Source organism: Nymphalis io, chromosome 16, assembly GCF_905147045.1.
Source record: "Nymphalis io chromosome 16, ilAglIoxx1.1, whole genome shotgun sequence".
In the NCBI taxonomy this organism is placed as follows: Eukaryota; Metazoa; Arthropoda; class Insecta; order Lepidoptera; family Nymphalidae; genus Nymphalis; species Nymphalis io.
Window position 1 is genome coordinate 5,679,265 of NC_065903.1, and position 19,887 is coordinate 5,699,151.

The following is a 19,887-nucleotide window of genomic DNA, read 5'->3' on the forward strand; positions in this document are numbered from 1 at the left end:
TAATGGTTCTATTATTTACGGGCGACAGTTAGTACTAAGGAAATATATTTATTAAGCTATAAAAGAATATAATTTATGATTAGTAAAAACTTGTCAATGTAACCTTAGCGATTACGTCATACGTAAATATATTTGAAAATCTCAATGGATGGAATAAATTTATTTTGTTATTTCAAATTGAAATGTTTATTCCAGGTAGGACTTTGTGAAAGACCGTGTTGGACCTGCCTGCGATAAAACCTGAGACACCGATTATTCTATCGTTAATCATCAATAGTATTTGTATTGCTGTATTACCATTCGAAGGTAAGTGGTGGTGACAAGGCTGTGTACAATCTCGTCTGGGTAGGTACCGCCCACTCATCAGATATACTACCACAAAACAGCAGTACTTGGTATTGTTGCGTTCCGTGTTTGAAGGGTATGTGAGCCAGTGTAATAAGAGGCACAAGGAACTTAACATCTTAGTTCCCAAGGTTAGTGGTGCATTAGCGATATAAGCGATGGTTAACATTACTTACAATGCCAATGTCTATGGGCGTTGGTGACCACCTACCGTCAGGTGGCCCATATGCTCGTCCACCCACCTATCCTTTAAAAAAGAGCTTGTATACTAAAGTCCAGTGAAAGATCCATATGCTCATATAATCTATATTAGACACGAGAAGATTCCATAGCTGGTGACAGTCTATGAAGTAATATATTATGTATAGCTGACCAAAGGCTATAGGTAAAAGTAAACATTTAAATAAAAATTAAAAATTAAATTAAATTTATGAGTTTATATATATATATATATATATATATAATTTATTATTATTTTTATACGAGACCACAAGAAACATATGACCAGCTGTAATTTATTTAATAACTTTTCTTAACATTAACTGAACAAGTTTTTTAAATACTACAAGCAAGTTACTAAGTTTATTCACTTATCTTATCTACGGACTCATCTCGTCTTGACGGCTTATCTTGTTAGTTTAAAAAGTAAGAACTTTGTCTGTGGAAAACATTTTGGATATAATTTAAAAAGGGAAGAAAACAATACTTGTTAATTATTCAATCGTATAATTAATTATTATTTTGTACGAAAATCGTTTTACACTTTGTTATATTAATTTTAATATAGTATACAATCTAGAACATGCTTATATAATATGAATATAATAAGGGATAGCGTATAAAAATATTGGCACAGCAATTGAATTAGTTAATTTTCAGCCAACCAAATATCTGAAGTGCAGTCACCCCCCGGATATCTATAGAAAAAAAGGACATATTTAGGTTTATAGTATATATAGTTTTTAAGAACTACGGTGCGGTGGTATTCTGTATGAACTCACTTTGGACCTCAATCGTAAAATATGGGCAACTTATTTACGTTGATTCGCTATTACGATGCGTATATACTTTAAATGTTAAGGTAATAGTCAATGTCGTATTTTACTTAATGATATTTCACGATCATGTTTTGCTTTGAGTTTTGAAGTTTACAGAATAGCTCTAACTTTTATATCCACAGCCTAATTCCCTTGGCCAATATATATGGAGATCATATTTCTTATCTAAGTATTTATAGCTTTGTATTTAAACAGGCTATTTATAAGATCGTTATCTACTTCACTCTATTCTGCAACTCGATTTTCTTATACGAATTTACCTTGGAAATTTATATTTTAAATATTATTTAGGATCAACGTTTTATTCTCGTAAATAAAATAAAAAGGTCACTAAAAGGTAAACTTATCAACTTATTTTTACATAACTACGTTCATTATGTTATAAATTTTATAAACAATACATGATAAGTAAAAGTAAATTTGACCTTTGTCGCAAACCTTAGGTACATACTGTAATTGTAAGGTGTCAATTGCTATTATAAGTTACTAGTTATTTTATATTCTGAATATCGTTTGCAAGTACACAAAGTCAAATAAACATTAAAAAAAGAAAACATGAACTATCCCTATAAATAATAGATAATTAATTAATTAGTGAAAGGCTTATTTATTCAAAGGAATACAGGTATGTCATATAAAACTGTCTAAAGTTGGTGTCACGTAGCGTGGTTGTACTGATATACGCGACAAACATATAATAAACCCCCTTTATTTTTTATAAACCCCCTATTTTTATCAGTTAAATAACAGCTATTATAAATGATATATAATGTATACTCGGACTTTATAATTGTATAATAAAATTAACAGTAGTAAGAACTCTAAAACCTCAAAATACTCCAGAAAACGTTAAAGAAAATCGAGGCGTCTCGAATAGTCGTAAAATCTCTACATCAAAAACAGCTGAAGGAAGTTTCATTACCTCATTTCATGCGGCAAAACTGGCCCGTTCGGTTCCTTACCGAAGTCGACAAGAAAATCCGGGTCTAATTTCATGCCTCCGTTAACCGTGTCTACGTCCAACTTGACCATCCAACCTCCCTGAATATGCAAATACTTCTGTTAGATGACGCCAAATTTACATGCACTTTTATGATTTTATTCGTTTAATACTTGGATATTTTAAGTATTTATATAACAAAGATTAGAGATTTATATAACAAGATTTTTCCCTTGTGTAAATTGTGGGGAGGGGGGCATATTCTACCTACTCTATGTCCTTTTTATTAACAAACAAACAAATAATCAAACTCACTTTTGCATTTATAATATTAGTATATATAGAATACATGTTGTATTTATATGATATATGCATTAATTTCACAATAATTCAACTATTCAAATTATATATTGTCAAGTATAATTCGATTCATTCTTCATAGTTTTAATTTTACCATTTGTTGACTATGGACAGCTTGAATATGAAACACAAAAATTGTCACAATTTAAATTTAAAACGTAACTCTGAGTTTCCTACAATTATATATATATATATATAGAAGAAGCGCAAAGTTAAGTAATGCAAAAGGTGATTTGGAAAATTTAACACAAATTGACATTCAAATAAAGACACTGAAAAAATATTAAAGATAAAAGCAGTAGATAATTTAACTTATTCTTTGTAGTGTTTGTTTATTGCAATTTCCGAGAAAGAAAAATGTTTTAAATTCATGTGTTTCATAAGTATCTTATCTAATTATGTCATATTTATTTTTGTTATTGAGGCCGTATGTATATTGCCGTTAACAACATTTGAATTTATTTACTTAATATACGTACTGCCTACCTCTTTTGTCATTTGTGGATAGAATTGCTTATCCCATGGGGAGTAAAGCGATGAAGAAACGTACAGGCGTTTTCCATCCAAAGATAACTGCAGCATCTGAGGCGCTCCTTGTAATCGTTTACCTTTTAATATCACCGGCTTAGGAGGTTCCTTAACATCAACAAAAAAAATCATTTTAGCATTCCTTTCAGTTTTTTTTTAATTGCTTGTTAAAATTAAATTAAGTGTGCTTAAAATATTGTGCATAATATTACTGTATTCGTAAAAACTGCTATGCATACTTTGAAGTTAAATTTATATAGAAATAATTATTAGTTTAAATTTTACTGAAATATATTCATGACATCCTACACAAAAAAAAAACCTAGCACATTCAAATGATCGGTCGAATAAATAAATAACCATTAAAATATCAATAATTTAAAGTATTTATTCAAAAAATATCCTTGCATGGCAATAAAAGTTTGAAAAGTAATATTCGAAGCGTTAACTTAAAAAACAAAGAGATGAACTCGAAATGAATGACAAAGCGGAACTGTAATTGTGTGGAGTCATGAAGCATTAATTTCAACTATTATTTGCTCGTGTTAGGAAATGAGAAATTCTTGCCTTCAGCTCTTTATCTTCAACGACTTTCAGACCATAATTCACAATTTCTCCGCCTAAATGAACTTGACCTTTTAGCTTTGGGTTCTTTGGGTCAGATACGTCATATTGTCTCACATCTCCGTGTAACCAGCACGAAAAGTATAAGTACTTGTCATCCAGCGATAGAAGAATGTCAGATATTAAGCCTAAAAAAAGTTAGTAGCATTTTCATGTCATGTGTGGTCAACATCACATTATTTCAAACAATAATAAACTTGATATGATCATTTATTAAGCCCGGTTACTATATTCAAAAAACGAATAATTTTGCTAACGAATAACAGTATATTATAATAGACGCTTAGAACTTTTTGTTCAAACATTCATATTCTTACATTTGCCTAATAATCATAATTCAAAACCTTCGTATCCATTCATCATCCATTTTGGATACAATTCTACTATTACGTAACCAAAAGAATTCGTTAATTTAATGTAATAATCTGGCATTAGCAGACTCATTTAATCATATATATATTTTTTACCATTGACGTTAGTTTCCACGCCATCCTTTAAAACTCTTTTTGCTGGAATGTCGATTACCTTATCTGCCTTCCACTTTCCATTGTCTAATTTATAGAACCTACAATAAAACAGAGTGATATTTGTGGCTACGTTTTTTTCCTAAATAAAGATTGCTATAAATTTGGTTTGCTAAGTAAATGTATTCAAATCTCTTACCTGTATACGTTAGCCTCGACAGCGCATCCGACAAATCCTTGTGCGGATTTAGGATCATGAAGGAATCTGATCTCAAGGGGCGCACATCCCTCGCTACCTAAATCTATGACTTGTTCTATCTCGTGAGTAGACCATTTATAAATATTTAGAGAGGTCCCATATCTCTCTGAATTGGGGACGTCGTCCTTATGGAATCCTCTTCACAAAATAAAAGAAAGAATTTTATAGTTGTTAAGGGTCAGTAGAATTATTTAATATATTTTAGATTAACATAAATATAAAAACATAGAGAAGAGCATATTTAAAAAGTAAGACAAGACTTTTATAACAGTACAGTACAGTAACAGCCTGTTAATGTCCCACTGCTGGGCTAAGGCATCCTGTCCCTTTTGAGGAGAAGGTTTGGAGCTTATTCCACCACGCTGCTCCAATTCAGATTGGTAGAATACACATGTGGCATAATTTCAATGAAATTAGACACATGCAGGTTTCCTCACGATGTTTTCCTTCACCATTAATCAGGAGATGAATTATAAACACAAATTAAGCACATGAAAATTCAGTAGTTGCTTGCTTGGGTTTGAACCCGCGATCATCGACTTTTATAAGAGTTTCTATAATTTTAAAAGTAAATTTTATGTTCCATATTCGAAAATATTACTTATTTTTTTACAACTTACGATTTGAAGTATTTTGGAGAACCCCATTCTGAGGCAACCATTACATCGTGATAAGGTTGGTACCAAAAATCATAGCCAAACCTAGCTTTCTTCCCTTTCGTCCAAGTGCCTAAAATATATTTATAATATCGTTATGTCCATAATATAGTCCAAATCTATCTCCCCTTTACCGAAGTGCTTGAAAGTCCTCAACAACTTACCTGTCACTTCCAAAGTTTTCGAATCAATGAGCACAAAATCCCCTTTTCCGTTTTCGTTTTCATCGCCCATAGTCGAAATCATGATTTCTCCGCTTGCTAAGCAATGTGTCGTGTGAGGAAAAGTGCAGTTGAATGACCTAAACTCGGAGCTGTCGATTACCTGGTAATGAGATTTTCGGGCTATGAACATTCGACAAGGGTTCGAAGGCATTTACACAGATTGAGTTAAAGCTTTTTATACCTCCTCGGAAATAGCACTAATGGAATAAAAATATTACACAGCTTGGGATAATGTTCCTGTTATACGATCCAAACAAAGGAAATTTTATCACAGCGAGTTCGCTAAAATTATAGTCTTCTAGTAGATAATGTCTGTATATTTGTACTCCATGCGTTTTAAACATTTCATATGATTGTGACAAAACTTTGGTGAGTTATTTTGCATATGTGCGAAGATTCCTGGTCAAATTTTTTACTTTGTATGTTTGTCCTTTAGTATAAAATTTATATATATTCTACCGAATCTGATAAAAGTATGTATTATAAATAAAATCATATTATTTATACAAAATATGCTAAAAACTAATTCAAAAAGAAAAATTATATCATATATAATAGATTAAATGGCTAATATGAGTTGGAAACCGTTTCGTAGAATTTTGAATGTTCAAAGTTTGGCGATAGATTTGGGACGAGTTCGGCAGAGGTAGTTGTAGGGTAATTTCACTTTATAACTATGTGGATAATAATTATAGTTGAGCCGGGCGATGATCGACTGAACGATGTAGGTACGAGTAGCGTTACTAACATTTATTGCATAACTTAAATTATTAAATGCTACAGTAGTATCCAGGGAAATTAATCAAGCGATATCTTACCTACCTTTTATATAATTTTACATAGTATATGTAATGTATGTGATATTTAACTTATCTTTCTTTATGTAATATTAATTATTTTATATAAATGAGCAATCTTGTATATAGACATATGTAAAAAAATATAATTCGTATATCTCTTCTCGATTTGGCTGTGTAAAGATAAAGTGCTTAAGTTTATCATATAATGTATTTTCTGATAAAACAAACTTTTTCACTGAAACTTTTTTATAACTAATTTTCAGGCCCGAACAAATCTCGGTCGTCCAGGTTAGCATTAAATCGACATTACAACAAAGTAAAACTAGTAGGCACTCATAAAATGGAATAAAGGGTAGTCCCATATATGAATATATTTTTTAGTTCTGTAATACTTAAACGGTTCTTTTAAGGTTAAATAAAAATTGTGATAGAATTAAACGAAATTTGTATCAAAATATTTAATGAATATTATTTAAGTAAATTCGTATACATACTTGTTAATATAATATGTTAGTAATTCCTAGCATGCCTTCCAATACGTCTTTGTAAACTATTACTGATACAACTTGTGCTACAACATTCTCCGTGCTCAAATATTAGCTAATTGTATTGGCGATCTGTTGAACGGCTTAAGAGGTGATGTTCTGCGCCATCCAATGGCGAATACAACAACTTGTATACTATAAATATATTCAAAAACATTTATAGTGATCCGTCAAGCTGAAGCTTATTTATCTCAAAAATATTATGGGTATGGCACAGTCAAAACTACTGTGTCTAGAAAGCCGAAATATTGAACCTAGGCTTATTGATGTGTAAACATCTTAGCGCTTTGTACATGGTAGGGGATAACTGAGAGTTCAATTGTCAGATGACGTCAGCGTAAGATTTTGAGCGTCAGATGACGTCAGCGTTAGTTTTGTTATTGCAAATGCGTTAATGTGCGTGAGATCGGTACATGAGCTCACATTTTTGCACATTAATTCTCGTGAGTACTTTGGTACTCACACATTTTTGTAAGTTAACCATGCACTAAGAAAGGAAATTTCAACTTCAAGGGGAAAATCAGACCTTTGTATGTAGTTAATCCGAACTCGTGAAGAGCATCTTGTATTATTTTATTTATAAAGACAGTTTTCTTTTCCTTTATATATAACACGAAACATTTTAAATTAATATTTCAATTTAGATTTTAATATTGAAAAACGTATAAAATTCAGTGTTCGGTTATTTATACTGGCTTGCAATATATTAAACAATGGCCGCATGTGATATTGAAAGTATGAAAAAAGAGATGAAATTAAAAAAGTTTATCCGATCCGTTGACATAAAAATTCAGTTTTACGAGTTTTGCGCAAACAAGAACCTACTTGTTCATGTTACTAACGCTTCCAGTTTAACTAATAAGAAACCACAATAGATTTTTTATGTATGAAAATATGTATTCTGAATTTTCGACGTCTAGATTAACATGCTTTAATAGCGAATTTTCAATTAACAGGCAATTAATAAAGAAATGGGAAACATGCTTTTTAAATAAACGGAGCGATTTTACTGTAATAAATCATATATTTTTAAAGTTCGAAGTTCAAATTGACATGAATCTTTAATCTACTGCTACAAACTTTTTTTAATAATTTGGAATTATCAATACGATGGCGCTTATCTTATTATCATCCAGTTTCATATCGCTTTGTAAATAGTTACCAGATCGAAAAAAAAATTTAAAACTGTAATGTCCCACGGTTGGGCTAAGGCCTCTTTTCCTCATTCACATGAATTCAATCCAACACATGCATTATTCCTCTCGATGTTTTCCTTCACCACAGTGCTTGTGGTATATATGAATTATGGTATAAATTATTAGAACAAATTAAGTACATGAAAAATCAATGGTGCTTACTCGGATTTGTACCCGCAGTCATCGACTTAGATTCTCATGGTTTAATCAATCCGATATTACAATATGGTAATGCTAAAATATTATAAAATTTATTAAAATATTACCATAAGAAATATAACCACGTCCTCGAACTTTGAATTTTATTAAAATTGTTTAAATAACATCATAAAAATTTAAATTATTGATGTCCCACTGCTGGGCTAAGGCTACCTCACCCTTTTTGAAAAGGTTGAATTAATGATTAGAATTATATAATATCTGCGGTAAATCGTACAAAAGTTAGAGAGTAAATTTTCGACGTTAATATCTCTGATGGTACTTAATCTAACTTTATTACCTTATGCAGCTCCGGTTTGCGTGGGTTGGTGCCAACGTCAATAACGAAGACATTGCACGAATGTAAGCCTGGCAGTATAAGGAAATTTCTTTTCAGCTCAGGGTTCTCATAGCAGCTCGAACAAACATTCCATCCACTATGATGAAGCTCGTCTCCAACGCTGCCAGTGTATGTGCGATGAATAACCTGGTGATTAATAATATTAAAATTTAGCAGACCTTTTGTGTGGAGGCATTACATAGCCTCTATAGGTAATAACTGTCTCTTTTGAATATAAATGGTTTCATATCTATTGAAATCTCATTTATGGATTTAAATGCTGGAGGGACATTTAATATTTCTTTATACAACTTGATAATAACGTTAATATGATAGATTATAATTACATAAATTAACGAAATTAAATTAAACTTATATTAAATAATGTATTGTATAAGATACACATATTATTTATTTCTAACTATTGAAAAGGTTACGCTAAAAAGTGGTTGGAATAAACATTTACAGCCTTATTTGTTTTATTTAGTGGATGTTTGGTTAAATATAGGTTTATCTCTTTCTGTCATCATAGATTTGACATTCAAAAGAAGAAGATACAACATTGTTTAACTAATCACCCCCAAGCAAAATGTATATAAGACTAGTTTCCGTCCGCGACTTCGACCGCGTGTTAGGGTCCGGGTGTTATGTAAAAAGTAAAGTATGTTTGATTTAAGCTTGCTTCATACCAAGTTCAAAGTATGTGTAATAATTTGTGAAATATATAATTATATCTTCAAGTAAATTGTTAAAAACTTTCGCAATCAAATATTTACGCAATCGCAATGGTGCTAATTCCACACACAACGCATTGGTACATTAATTAGTTTTCAATTATTAATACAAATATGATTTAGTCAATACTGCTCTGACTTATTTTTTTAAATTTATTTGTATCATATTAAAATAAATAAAATGACGTCGTGCCTTTAATTACATTGGATCACGCAACCTCCGAACCGGTTGGCACAAATTCCTTCAACCACTTGAAATCAAAGTCAATAAGCAATTGCAATTTTAAAAATCGAACGGAAATCCAATGATTCCTAGAAACGAATTCCAAGCTAAGATATATTACATTCCGGTTGTTAATTTACTTTCACGTTCGTGCGACGAGATACACAATAATACTTTCCTAGCCCTAAAATCCTCTAGGATTACCGGAACGTTATTGCCTTGCTGCGACATCGCTCCGGACTAAGCGGACGTTCGTACAATTTTATTTGCTAATATCCGAGCTAATTTAGCTCACCGTATTTTCATTTTCTTTATTATTTTCTTTATCTCTTGAGTAACAGCAATCGCAAGTAATCACAACTACGATATAATGAGATTATAAAGTTTAATTTTATGTTAATAATGTATTAATTGAACTTGTAATTATGTATAATCGAAGATAGCCGGTTCTAATCTGAGTAACAACACTGAAAAATCACGTGCTCTGTTTTTGTTTTATAATTCATACTATATGCTCGGTGTTAAATGAAAACGTCTTGAGGAAACCTGCATGTGTCGGTTGAAAATCCGCCACAAATGTATTAGCAATCCGAACGCAAGAGGGGAGTGGTGGAATGAGCTACGAACCGAGAAGAAAAGGCCTTCGCACTACAGTTGACTATTTACATGTTAACTTTCTTTATTTTTATTTGTATATATAACTGGTTTATACACGCATATATACATTAAACAGCACGAGACAAAGTCCTTAAATATCAAAAAATAAAATCTATAAAAAAATTGCGAACATTGAACTAGTAATCCTAAGCATAGAATCAAGTTGTGAAGAAAACTGCCCATTCCCTAAACGAAATTCAATAATGATATATAAACGTAATTCGCATACATTTTAGTAATGTCACTCAATTTCTGAATTGCTTTGACATACTTTTTACTTTTTAAACTGGTTATTACCAGTTCACAGCGGTTCATTAAAAAATATGCTGCCTATACGAATATAATCGCTGACTATGTGCTATTGTTATATAGTAAAATAAAGAAGGAATTGCAGTCATGCAAATCATTATAAGAATTATGTAAAATTCTTCTTATTCTATATTATGTATTTAACTATGTCCTTTCTGTACCCTTACAGCTAGTTTTAATAATTGAGTAGTTAGGGCGTCAAAGCGTAACAAATATAATGATAATATTAGTTATAAAATAATTACAAAAGTCACCTAATAGAATCTAATCAAACATACAAACTATTGTATGAATAAAATAAATATAACAAGTTTTTTGATTAACGTAGCTTTAATTTAAATATCCGTTGTAAAATGTTTTTCACAGAAAATCGTCAGTATGGTACAACGAACTGTAGTTCAAGTTCCAAACCGAGTTTTCATTCAGCGTACGGTCCAGCGAATTGTTCTGAACAAATGTTTGTCTACTCTATCGACGTTTGGACAGGTTTGAACAGGAGTCCCGGCTTAAGTTCAAATATATCTGTTCGAATTGAGAAAACTTTCCTATTTTTTAAACGAAATTATTCGCAAGTCGTTTTATTCATATTGTAAAACGAATTCGTTTTAAATAAGCTTGCATATATAAATATGACTTTATGACTACAAGCCTCTTTTTTGAGGAAAAAGTTTGAAGTTCATTCCTCCACGCTGCTCCAGAATGCCAGAATTTCATTCACTGAAATTCGACAAATACGAGTTTCCTCACGATGTTTTCGCTCACAGTCGAGCACTAGATAAATTGTAAATACAAATTAAGGTCATTAAAACTCAGTGGTGTTTGTCTGGGTTTGAATTCGCGATCGTTGCTTAAGATTCACGCTTTGTAACAACTGGGCCATCTCGGCTTAATATTAAGGAAGATTTTAAGTATTCACGATCGTACAGACTCGGGTAATATCAGATGTATAAAACATTTACAATGCACCCCTAACCATGTGATCTAATATGTTTTGTCCCCTGTGCCTGTAATTGCACTGAGTCACCCTTTAAATTGTAACGCAACGGTACAAAGTAACACTATTTGGCGGTAGAATTATTAATGAGTATCCTACCAAAGATATATGATCTGATAAATAACTCGCAAATAAAGTGTTGTTTTTTACTAAATCATTAATTAAGTATTAATAGGTATAGAAATAACGTGAATATTTAAAAATAAATGTGCGGTAATATTACTGAAGGACGCGGACCAGCCCGTAACGTGGGAAGAGTATACAGTTTGTGGAAACGCAGACAAATCCGTAGCGGTGCTTCGGATCCGCCGCGAGTAACTTCAAAAGAGCGGTATGAATTTTGTTATTTCGGATTGATAAATGGCTTCGATTCGAAAGACCGACACGAACCGTTGGAAGAGACTTGGTGCGGTTCGTGGCTGTGGTCATCGGCCGTGACGTGCCGTATGAAATCGAATCACTTTCACATCAAATATTAGTCTTATGTCGACGTTTGGTCAGGTTTGATATTAAAAACAATTGTACTAAAATTATCAAAAGAAGCAGAACTATTTTAATAATAAAATGTTCGCTTCATAGGCGGCTTCGTAAACATAGTACAGAGGGCGAGAGATTTAAACCGATCAAAATATAATAAAAAAAAAGCTTGAACCTGGCTGTATGTGGGTGATTTAGGGTCCACGTCGACAGTAGCGAGGTAGTCCTCTTTACTCAGGTCTGGTTGCACGCACACTACATAAAATAACCCCTCCCTGGGGCCGTTTCTATATGCGTCAAGTGGGGATGCGTATCCCGGCCCGAGCTTACCTGCGGAAAATAATAAATTATTATTGTTAGCCAAATATGGGATGTGGGAGTCTTCAAATTAAATTTGCGTCACTCAAGGGGATGGTAATGGCCTCTGTTAAATAATAATACTAAAGGAAAAGGCAAATTAACAATTTTCTGTCTGCCGTAATATGAATAAATTTTCAGAAAATTTTCAAACATGAAATTAAATAAATTAATCGTGAATTATATTGGAATGCAACTGTAAATTTTGTTATTTATTATATCCCATTTATATAAAAGTTATTCTTTACATACGTACATTATACTTAATTTGTTGTCATTTTTGAAATCAGCAAAAATATTAAACATTTCTCAGTGAATTGTAGCTTTTATGAACATATACAATAGAATAAAATAAAATTGGTGTATAAAAACTATCGTATTATTACTATTAGAAAACCTATTACCTAATAATTAAATTTGAAAGATTTTGTGATTTTTTGCCTTGGTGTTGACATAAAGCGATTTAATTTATCAGCAACGTGTTTACAACAGTCTATTTTGTAGTCTTTAATGGATTTCCATTTAAAATGTCGAAGGCGGTATAAAATAAATCGTTTGACGAAATTTATTTGCATTTCCTTATGGTTTGAGCGTTTTTACAACTATCCGATACGGTATCGTAATCGGGTTCCATTACTAGAAGGAAGACAAACAGTACTTCACTTCACCCAGCCATAGTCCTTATTTTATTAATGTATTGCCGACAAATACATCTAAGACGAATGCCCCTTGCGCAATTACAATTGCTTGCTCACCCGAAGTAATGGGTAAGTTAGTATAGCGAGATAATATTTGATAGGTGGCTAAGCTTTCATTTACTCCTTTTGAGGGGAAGACAATAATAATTCAAAAGTTACTTTAACCGATATCGTATCGGAGAGCTTAAAAAATAATCTTAATATTCGCAATTTACTTTGAAAATGAATGCCTTTGCGCAAATAGCGAACTGTCACATCCTATAAATAGTCGAAAGATATACAAATATTACATTTTCAATGTTATTGAATGTAGAAAATATGGGAAGAAAGTACATAATTATTTATATATAATATAAACAGATACATATTTTCTTTCAAATATTGATCAGATTATGTCAGAGAAATAGTACATCAGAATAATTTGCATAATTATGCAATGTAAGTACTCTCACTGGTGATAGCTCGCTGTTAATAGGTCGGGTGGGAGATTGCATGCAACTAATTCTATATGCACCCATGTTTATTCGGGGCGGGTCACTAATTACGATATACACATGTAGGCGATATACACATAGACATATATACGATTAGAGAAAAAATATTTCAAGTATGATATAAAATTTACACATTTAATTTATAAGCGAAAGATTTTATAAATGTTTGAAAAATTTATTTCAAAATTTTACTATACCTCAATTATGATTTAGCGATATTTTAAAAAAACTATTTTAATAAATTATAATAGAAAATTTGTTTCTGGTGTATTTTGAATATTTAAGCGTACTTCTGCTTCATAGCGCTACATAAGCACTGGATTTGTTAAAATGTCATTGAGGGATACACACCCCTTGCAATTCAGTAATCACGTGAGGTAATGCTTGCATATAAATTACTCCTTTGTTTGGTATAATCTCATTAAGCGCCATTGTTTACTACACCGACTTCTTCATTTTATACCTTTAATCGCTCCAAAAGCTTTTAGATTACTTTTAACAATACTTATAATGATAGAATAAAAAATGATGTATAAATAAAATAGACTGTACATTTTTTGTGCAACAAACAATTGTATTATAGAATCAAATAATATTTTCTTTGAAAGTTTTTAATCTTTTTTTTTTTTGTGCACGTGACATATTTGATGTTTTGAAAGCAATTTTTCAAAAGTTAACTCAATTCTGTGTTATTTAAATGATACCGTGTTTACAGTACGTGTACAGTAAGAGATGCATATATATATATATATATATATATATATATATATATATATATATATATATATATATATATATATACAGTGTGTGAGATATGTGTACATAGTGTGCGAGACAGTAAGAGGAATTAAAATATTATTATTATATATCGATGGCAGCAAAGTAGATACAGACACCTACATAATAGCAATCAGGAGATTACATTAAGTAAAAAATGTTAACCATTTCGAGATTTATGTACCAATTGACATGAAAAGTTCCATCATGAATTAAAATAACAGTTTTTATTTATTGTATAACGGGTTTTGTCGCTATGTCGTTGTTTTGCTGAAATAATGTAGATGTATTTTTTCATTTTGTAAAAGCCTCAACGTAAAAGAAGACATCTGCCTGATATCCGTTGTAATCAAAATAGCGCTCATTCTAATTAAAAAATATTTAATAAATTGAGGTAATAACCTCCAACACTATTTCTTAAGGATATTTAAAGAAATCTAAGCGGCATAAAAACTGTATTCAACATTTTAAGACTAAAATTTTGTAGCTGTCTTCATTTACTTTGCATATAACATTTCACAGCTTCATTTACGTCTCTCAGTTAAACTCACTTAATTTCCTAGGCCATGCCAATGTTTAATGTTATTTATAAAAAAAATCTTTAAGGACAAAAAATCAAATCTATTATTAAGCAAATTATATTAGATCAACTATCAAAGAAAATCAATTGTTAATTAATATAAATAAAGTATAATTCTAAAAAATACAAATAAAAAAATTAATATCCCTGTTTCTTAAAAGTATAATCAGTCTTAAAATTTACAGAATATCAGGCTATTTTTAATCACTCAGTTAAATATATAATTGGTAACGAGCTGTGCCCGCGGTTCCACTCACGTATAACTTAAAGAAATCACTAAAAGCGGACTAATAGTATTTCAGTAATAACAACATTTTTTAGTTTTATTTTCGTGGGATATTCTAGATTGGGCAACATACAATTGACCATGAGAAAAACAGATTTACCCTTAAATCTATTCCGACATATTTTTAATGTCTGTCTCTGTGCTTTATTTATGACTGCAAACGATATATTCACGAGAAATTGTATCCTTTTAAACTGAAAAGTAGTTATTTTTCATGATTAACTAACTCTTTAAAAAACGACTACATATAAATTTAACAAAACAATGAGAAGAAAATCTACGCAAATAATTCATTATTTTAGAAGTAATTTGATTACGATAAAAAAAGGTTTTAGTGCAGCATCCTTTAATGATACACATATGATATTGTTGAGGCTTTTTTAACTTTTTAAGAAAAAAAAATTCTGTCACAGGTGAATATTGCTTTAACCGTTTAGTTAGCGTACGCAACGAAAGCTCTCAATAAAATACATTTTCCCCGTTTCTGCAACATTTTTATTGATGCTTAGCTCCTATTGGTTGTAGCTTGATGTTAACACCCTATAGCCTTTTTTGATAAATGGGCTATTCAACACTAACATAATTTTTAATTTGAACCGGTATTTCTAGAGATTAGCGCGTTCAACCAAACAAATTCTTCAGCTTTATAACATTAGTAAAGATTTGTTATCAAGTATAAAATTAAAAAAAGTCTTATAACTCAACAATTATTACCACTTTTAAACTACTTCTAATACAAAAAAAAAGAGATCAAAACGTTAACGATGGTATGAATAAACTAACTAAGTTATTCTTTAAATTCTGCGTCGTCAACAGCTGTTGATTTTCCTACGCTATTTTATTTGATATTTTTGTAAAAATCATGGTACCTTGATAGAAACTAATATTTTAAAGATACATAAATGTAGAGTGCTATATAATTTTAATAAAAAGTGCGACAAATAAGCCAAGAGAACTAGCCAAGTCAGACCTTAGGCTTCAATATAGTATCCTAAGTTATAAGAAGAAATGATATTTTAAGTTGTTATAAAATATTTTATGTTGTTATAAATAAATTTCAGGAATGACCATTGAACTTGGCACCCATTTAGATCTCACTTCTTTTGTCGTTGAAGTCAACAACCAAGGCATATATCATAATATTGAACATGGCTCTCATTTCACATTTAAGTTTTTGATGGGATCTATTTTGCTGCCATCGATATATGCGAATGTAATGTATATAATTATATTATTGAGACAAAACTAATTTCAGTTGACAGGAAATAATAGGCAGTCAACACGAATTCTTTTTTTAAATGCTTATAATAATAGCACCTAGCTAAATATTAATAGCACCTAGCACCTAACTAAAAGCCTGAAGGCTACACTTCCCCGAACTAATTTCTAATTTTAAACTTTGTGTCGAAAAAGTACTCTTTTTTTAAACATTTAATCATTTTTTAAATAATTAACTTACAACTAAAATAGAACTTAACATTGTGAAAAATGTACCTAATTATTATAAGAAGTATTGTATGTTTTCTCACATCAGGTATAATTACCCTACGACTACCTACTACACGCATTATTACCGAAACGTGTGAAAACTCGCCTCATATTATGCAAAACATTATAGACCTATTTCATTTCTGCTTCGTTGGACAAGGGCTTCGCTTACAAGCTAAAGGTTTTGAATCTCGGATTAGGAAAAGAAACAGTTATTCTGTAAAAAAACTATTAGTTGCCACCCCGATTTAGGAAGTTGCCACAGACTCCTCGTAAAGCTAGTCTTTTACCTGATTTCTTACAGATCGTGTCGATTGCCGACCTGTCGTATTAGGAGAATAAGTAAATAGAAAGTACATCTGTATATATCCTAATATAACTCCGCCTTTATAAATCACAACTTTTATGGTTATGTCATTAACCTTAAATTGCTCAAAAATACAGTTTTTAAAACCTTCTTTATAATAATATGAAAGATTTTTAACTTAATTGTGCCCATGATTACAACGATTTTTAAACTTTAATTTCACCTTTTAAACCGGAATAACGAAAATTACAACACGTCATCTGGACACGTGACTACTACAAACTATGTACAGAGTCAACTTTACCTTCATTAAACGTAGAATGTATTTAATTATAATTTATATAATTTTATTATAATTCGAATTAAATAGTTTTAATGATGTTTATGCCATTGAGGTGTTATCAAATATTTTGAAGCATTACATAATAAAAAAAATTAACAATACGAGTATTATCTGTAAGTTATTTTCGTAGTTACTACTATTTTTTTTAATAACAACATTGTTTATGTTTACAAAAATAAAAAAAGATAATTTTTATCTATCGTTAACCTTGATAACCAAGCATAAAGCTCAAGTTGTTATTGAAATGAATTTATAATCAAAAACAGTATATAATTTACTAATATAATTTGTATACGCAAATATAGCATATCGCAACATTTCAGCCAAATTTTTACATTGGGTTGTTGATATAAATATTTCAATCTAATAAAACGAACAGATAAATTATATCAGATGTGAATAAAAATTCAGAGGTTTTAATATAGCTTGCACGATCCTTACTCAATTTTCTTGTTTTTAAAAGCATTTAAACAGATGATGATGAACATTGCACAATGTTTAATACACAATTTCATATAATGTACATATTGTAATCAAGTACCATCCCAAAGTTCATTCACACGATTCATTATCAATAATTAACGGAAATTATCGATAGACGCGTTATACGATGTTCTGTTCTGTTCAGAATATTTTTGCCGTGAAATGCAACATTGACTAAAATAATTACACTATAACGGTTTTCAGTATTTTACGATCGAGTCGAGAGCTGATATTACACCAATCAGAGGCACATTTAGCATAAACTCCGCTGAGGAAAAAGGCTGATCCACATAACATAAGCTAGAGTTCTTTAAAAAACTTTTATCAATTATATTTTATTATTTTATATTATTCAGACACGAATCCAGGTATGAGGCTAGCCAATACTCAAAGATCGAAGAAATAATATATTTTTATATAAGACACGTCACAATTATTTGAGTACCCTGTACAGACTGATCAGTTACATTATAATAATCTAATAAGGTATTGTTATGATTTCGTCATCATATCAAATATGAAGTACTACTAAAAAGGAGATGTGCTTATGGCACAAACTTAAAGGAATACGAAAATTCTTAACTTAATAAATTTCATTTAGATAGATTCAGTAGGCGCTGTTATAATCCGGCGTCGGTAATTTGCTGCTTTAGTCTAGCTAGCCGATTTAGAAATCTGTCGCTGGCACAACTAAACTACATTGAAACTGTATGACAGGATGAGAATCTTATATATCCTTATTCTTTTAAATTCAGCACATGAGAGAGTGGATCAAAATCAAAAGAGTCAGTTATGTAATATTTGTATTCAACTGCACCACTAGATATATAATATATAATATACCTTCCAAGATGATAAGTAAAATATAGAACTAATCTTAGCATTGCTTAAGTTAAAACTATACTAATATCTTCTAAAAGATAAGAATTAGTGAAATGTACAAATTATGAGCCGAGATAGCTCAGTGGTACTTAACCGAAGATTGCAGGTATAAAGTAATAAGTGTAAGCACTATAAATGTCCATGTACATTTGTGTTTATAATTCAAATCGTGTTAGGAGGTAAAGATAAACAACGTAAAAATGATATGAATTTGTCAAATGACATTCGATTTTTATTTTGTCGAAAATGGCGTTTAAAATATTGTTGGAAACAGCGTGCGTGATATCATAAGAAAAAATATGTAAATGAAAACAACTCCCATCACATTATAAATATTGTTAACACTTGCGGAATGTAAAGTACGTATAAACAGTATTAGCTGTATTGAAAGTTAATCTATACAATTAACGAACGTGATTAGATAAATCATGTCTAAGTAAACTACCTCTTATAATGGGTCAGTTTATATATGAACTATTTAGATACAAACCATTGTATTAATACTAGTCTGAATAGGATTATCTAAGCGACCTACCTTCCCAGAAGATAAACAATATATCTCCAGCTAATATATAAAAGTAACTTTATCTATTAGCTTTTTAGTTAAGATGAAATTAAACAAAACCTTTTTACACATGTATGAGTGTATACAATATGTTTTTTTATTAATTGTATTTGTGTATGGGTATCGTTATATATTACGACGTCGCTTTTTATTTCTACAAACATTATTTATTTTTAAACAGTATATTTTACGCAGTTACATATATCTGTATGAAATGCAGAAGTAATATTTATTGGAAAAGTAATAAATATTTTCATAATAATCAGTAAAACAAAGGTAAATATGTAATAATCAACTTACAACAAGACATTTCGTGACAATTGTTAGTACAATTCCAACACTAAATACAACTCAAACAACCGGTCCCTGCGCGTTGGCAGACATCACTAACAAAATCACAGATAAGAACGAAAACTAAACTAACAGACAATTCATATTATAATTTTTCAATCCATATATAGTCATCTCTTTTTATCGTTACTGCGTTTCAATATAGCTATCTCATATCGATTCCTTACCATAGATAAGTCATTCAATGAGTTTTTTTAACTGGTAATATGGATGAGTATATAATTTTTGTACGTTTTTTATTTTTATATTATATCGAGTTATGTTTAAATTCGTTTTAAAATGCCATTAGCTTATTTTATTAATAGTTCTATTTTTAAATTTCAATAAACGGTATCAGATCCAACG

General features: G+C 30.5%; 1 protein-coding gene across 1 annotated transcript; it reads right to left on the reverse strand.

Moving 5' to 3' along the window:
* Positions 1-1,051: 1,051 nt before the first annotated feature.
* LOC126774402 (methanethiol oxidase) lies at positions 1,052-19,606 on the reverse strand. Its single transcript, XM_050495914.1, has 11 exons — positions 19,492-19,606; positions 12,107-12,261; positions 8,499-8,684; positions 5,399-5,558; positions 5,199-5,307; positions 4,519-4,716; positions 4,323-4,420; positions 3,799-3,983; positions 3,190-3,339; positions 2,326-2,444; positions 1,052-1,262 (listed from the first exon to the last, which is right to left on the reverse strand). The coding sequence occupies exons 1-11, from the start codon at positions 19,499-19,501 to the stop codon at positions 1,214-1,216; spliced, it is 1,419 nt and encodes a 472-aa protein (XP_050351871.1). The 5' UTR covers positions 19,502-19,606; the 3' UTR covers positions 1,052-1,213.
* Between the last annotated feature and the right edge of the window lie 281 nt (positions 19,607-19,887).

What these genes read in the sequence shown, in the direction of transcription:
- LOC126774402 (XM_050495914.1), bottom strand. An exon ending in CGTGGAAACTAACGTCAATG is followed by an intron (nt 3,984 to 4,322) that starts GTAAAAAATATA and finishes AACTTTTTTTAG; the next exon opens with GCTTAATATCTGACATTCTT. An exon ending in ATCCACAAATGACAAAAGAG is followed by an intron (nt 2,445 to 3,189) that starts GTAGGCAGTACG and finishes TTGCATATTCAG; the next exon opens with GGAGGTTGGATGGTCAAGTT.